Here is a 3,707-nt window from a genome sequence, read left to right on the forward strand (position 1 = left end):
AGGCCCCTGCCCGGGAGCCCCGTGACACACCCCTGCTGCAGAGAGCGCGTGATGCTGGCTGCCACGCTGGCCCCTTCCAGAAAGCAGTGGGCCCCTGGCCACTCCCCCGCGGGGCACCCGGGGGTCGGGACTGCGCCACCCTCATTGCCCAGCTTTTGGAGGCAAAGGCCACTGCTGCCCCCAGGCAGGGCCCTGAGGTCAGGAGCCCAGAGGCAGGCTGGCTGGGTGCATTCCAGGACCAGCTTCCGAGGGCCCCGTCCCTGCGGCAGAACTAGTCCGGGCTGCCGTTCGCTCTATGGGGCCCGAGGACAGAGCCAAGCGCCGGTGCTGCGGCCCGGAGCGGAGCCTCTGGGCGGCGGGCCACAGTCCCACGCGGGGCCACTGTGGCCCCCTCTCTCTGTGTGGCCACATCGTGGGCCAGGACGCCGGCTGTGCCCGGGACCGCACGGACGGGCAGATCCTGGGCCAGCTGCGCCCCGTTGCAGAGCAGGAGGGGGAGGGGGAGGGGGCCGGGGCTGCCCCGTCCACAGGGCCGGCCTTCCCCGGGATGGGCTCTGAGGAGCTGAGGCTCGCCTCCTTCTACGACTGGCCGCTGACCGCTGTGGTGCGGCCGGAGCTGTTGGCTGCCGCGGGCTTCTTCCACACTGGTGAGCCTGGGGGCCCCCGCAGGGGCGGGCTGTCCCCAGCCTGGGAGTCTCTCCTGGCTGCTTCAGCCTGTGGCAAGTGCAGGGGTGGGGGAGGAGGGACAGGAGGCGTGTGGGGCTTCTGTGCGGCCCCTGAGACCCAGGGTGGGCTCTCAGGTCTGCGGGGGGCTGTGCCTGGAGCGACCCCTGGTCTGCAGTCTCTGCCGGTTGTGGGGGGCGAGGCAGAGGCGACATTGCCACGTGGAGGCCTGGGCCTGACAGTCACCCCTTCTTCCCATCGTGGGGAATCCATCCTGGGGAGGTGGCACCTGTGCAGAGGTCACAGAGCGCTCAGGGCTCTGGGTCCGACCGTCCACACGCCTTGCTGTGAACGAGTGCCCGCACCACTCCCCACGTCACCCCTGAGACCGCGGGGAGCAAGTGAGATCCAAGGGGAATGCGAGGCAAACGGGGTGGCAGGGAGCAGAGGGGGCCCCGAGGGTTCAGGCGTGACCCCAGATGGCCCTTGCCGTGTGAGATAAGAGCACCTGGGAGCCCCCAGGACCCCCCCCAGGACCCCCCAGGCCGAGTGGGCAGGCCCGGAGGCTGGTGTGGGCGGGGCCAGCATCCATGCTCCTCCCAGGCCGGCAAGACCAAGTGAGGTGCTTCTCCTGCCACGGGGGCCTGCAGAGCTGGGAGCAGGCGGATGACCCCTGGACAGAGCACGCCAAGTGGTTCCCCAGGTGAGGGCCCCGCAGGCGGCTCCTGGGGTGGGCATGGGCCGGCTTCGTCTCCCCCGCCTGGGGTGGGGGGCGAGATCCGGGGATGGGGGCCCTCTGGGGATGGCATTTTTGTCTCCACAACAGCCTTCCCAGCAAGTGCCTGACACTCAGCGAGCCCCCTCCAGCCTGCGCAGGGCACTGTGTGGGGCGCGCTGGCAGGCAGGGCCGACTGCCGGCCCGGCTCCGCCCCGAGGCTTCCCGGCTGCTTCCGCAGGTGTGAGTTCCTGCTCCAGACAAAGGGAAGGGACTTTGTCTGCAGGATCCAGGAGTCTCGTTACCACCTGCTGGGCTCCTGGGTGAGTCCTGCTCCCCTAGGCCCTGGTGGGTCAGAAGGTGAGGGTCCCGCCCCAGCCCTGCACCTGTGTCTACTTAGGTCACAGATGTCCTCTGGCTCTTTTCAGGACCAATCAGAAGAACCGGCAGATGCGGCCCCCCCCACCCCTTCAGGTGAGCCGTGAGGCGCGGCCTGTGCTCTGCTCCCTGGGCACCTGCAGCCCGCACTGTGGCTCAGGCCCTTGGGTGTCCCCCCGCTGGAGAGCAGGGACGGTGAGGCCTGCGTTCTGTGTGCCTGGTGCCCCAGGGGAGGCTGAAGCGGCCGCTGCCACCACTGAGCAAGTCGCCGCAGGCGAGGCCAGTCCCGGGCTGGCCGCAGGGGTGGGAGGAGGAGAGGCAGCTCTGCACCAGGCGGCCCCGCCGTGGCGACGGTCACGAGCGCACCGAGGAGCTGACTGTGCTGTCCACACCCGTGCCCAGGACCTGGCAGGGCAGAGGTCCGAGGGGCTCCAGGTCCAGATCCTGGCTCTTCTATCTAACCCGGTAGCAAGTGGCTTCTGCTCTCTGAACCTCACTGCCCCGAGCTCTGAAACAGTGTGTGTGTGGGGGTCCTGTTTGGAGCTAAGCCCCGTCCCCGTGATGCTCTGGGAGCAGCGCCTGACGCCTGCGAGGTTCTGTCCACAGTGGCTTTGACCACGATGTTTACTATGTTTTCCGCGTGGCGGCACCTCTGGGCAAATGCAGCCCTCCCTGGAGCGTAGACAAAGTGGCCGTGACGGCCACAAGGCCCTGTGTGAAGGCGGCACTGGTGACCGGCCATGGTAGCAAGCGGCCGCCCCCACCCGCCTCGGTGCAGCGTCCCTCACCCTGCCTTGCAGATGCCAGCGGCAGGCGGGGGTGGCCTTTGTGGAGCCAGTGCCCCGCGGTGCAGGCTGCGCTCCGCATGGGCTTCAGGCAGAGCCAGGTCCAGCGGCTGGTGCAGCATAAGTACCGCTGGGCGGTGCCGGCCAGCGTATCCGCGTCCCAGCTGGTGGCCGACCTGCTCCAGGAGGATGACGAGGGCCAGGCTGCCGAGGCCAGAGGTGCGTGCCCGCCCTGCGCCTCTCCGTTCTCTCCCCTGGCACATGCTCCCCCTGCCCCGGGGCTAGAGGGGCCTGTCCTGGCAGCGTGGGCCCTGGGGGCCTGGCGGCGTGGGCCCTGGGGGCCTGGCGGAGTGGGCCCTGGGGGCCTGGCGGAGTGGGCCCTGGGGGGCCTGGCGGAGTGGGCCCTGGGGGCCTGGCATGCTGTGGGAGGGGAGGGAGGAGAGCTGTTGGGCAGTGTGGGCTCCCACCAGAGCCAGACCTTGCCTGTGGCCCCCTCTGGGTGGGGCCTCGCTTCTCCTGGGGGCTTCTAGTCTGTTCCACACCGCCCACAGCTCCTGTCGACATGGCTCCTGAGCTGCCCACGCCCAGAAGAGAGGCCCAGTCGGAAGGTGCCACAGAGTCAGGTGAGGGTGAGACTCCCCTGGGGCAGGACGGTGTGCAGAGGGGGAGGTCCGTGGGGGGGTGGGGACGTGGAGGAGCCCGGCAGAGCCCAGGCCCAGAGGGTGCGGCTGGGTCCCCCCAGGAGCCCGGAACGCGGAAGAGGAGCTGCAGCGCCTGCGGGAGGAGCGGACCTGCAAAGTGTGCCTGGACCACAGCGTGTGCACCGTCCTAGTGCCCTGCGGCCACCTGGTGTGTGCAGACTGCGCCCCCGCGCTGCGGCAGTGCCCCCTCTGCAGGGCCCCCATCCGCAGCTACGTGCGCACCTTCCTGCCCTAGGCGGGGTGAGTGGCCCCAGAGCAGGTCCCGCTTGGCCCAAGCGGGGCGCCCCCCGTGGGGGCCTCAGCAGGTCAGCACGGGCCCACCCTGCCTCCGGCCATCTTTCCCCGGGGGCTGCCCGGCACTGCAGGGAGGGGGCAGGCAGTGCTCCTGACTTCTGCCCCCTCCCCGCCCCAGCAGATGTTTATCAACCCACTGCCTCCCCTTGACGCCCAGACGCTTGCTGTCGT

General features: G+C 70.0%; 1 protein-coding gene across 1 annotated transcript; it reads left to right on the top strand.

The window, feature by feature from the left end:
* The first annotated feature begins 295 nt into the window (after positions 1-295).
* BIRC7 (baculoviral IAP repeat containing 7) lies at positions 296-3,477 on the top strand. Its single transcript, XM_077756813.1, has 6 exons — positions 296-647; positions 1,267-1,366; positions 1,620-1,701; positions 1,807-1,852; positions 3,093-3,164; positions 3,284-3,477. Exons 1-6 carry the CDS (start codon positions 296-298, stop codon positions 3,475-3,477), a joined length of 846 nt encoding a protein of 281 aa, XP_077612939.1.
* The last annotated feature ends 230 nt before the right edge of the window (positions 3,478-3,707 follow it).

Source organism: Crocuta crocuta, unplaced genomic scaffold, assembly GCF_008692635.1.
Source record: "Crocuta crocuta isolate KB4526 unplaced genomic scaffold, BGI_CrCroc_1.0 scaffold613, whole genome shotgun sequence".
NCBI classification, from domain to species: Eukaryota; Metazoa; Chordata; class Mammalia; order Carnivora; family Hyaenidae; genus Crocuta; species Crocuta crocuta.

Excerpts from the sequence above, each read along its gene's own strand:
- BIRC7 (XM_077756813.1), top strand. The coding sequence starts at position 296 with ATGGGGCCCGAGGACAGAGCCAAGCGCCGGTGCTGCGGCCCGGAGCGG. Across the intron at positions 648-1,266 it reads CGCGGGCTTCTTCCACACTG|GCCGGCAAGACCAAGTGAGG; the intron begins GTGAGCCTGGGG and ends TGCTCCTCCCAG. Across the intron at positions 1,702-1,806 it reads ACCACCTGCTGGGCTCCTGG|GACCAATCAGAAGAACCGGC; the intron begins GTGAGTCCTGCT and ends GGCTCTTTTCAG.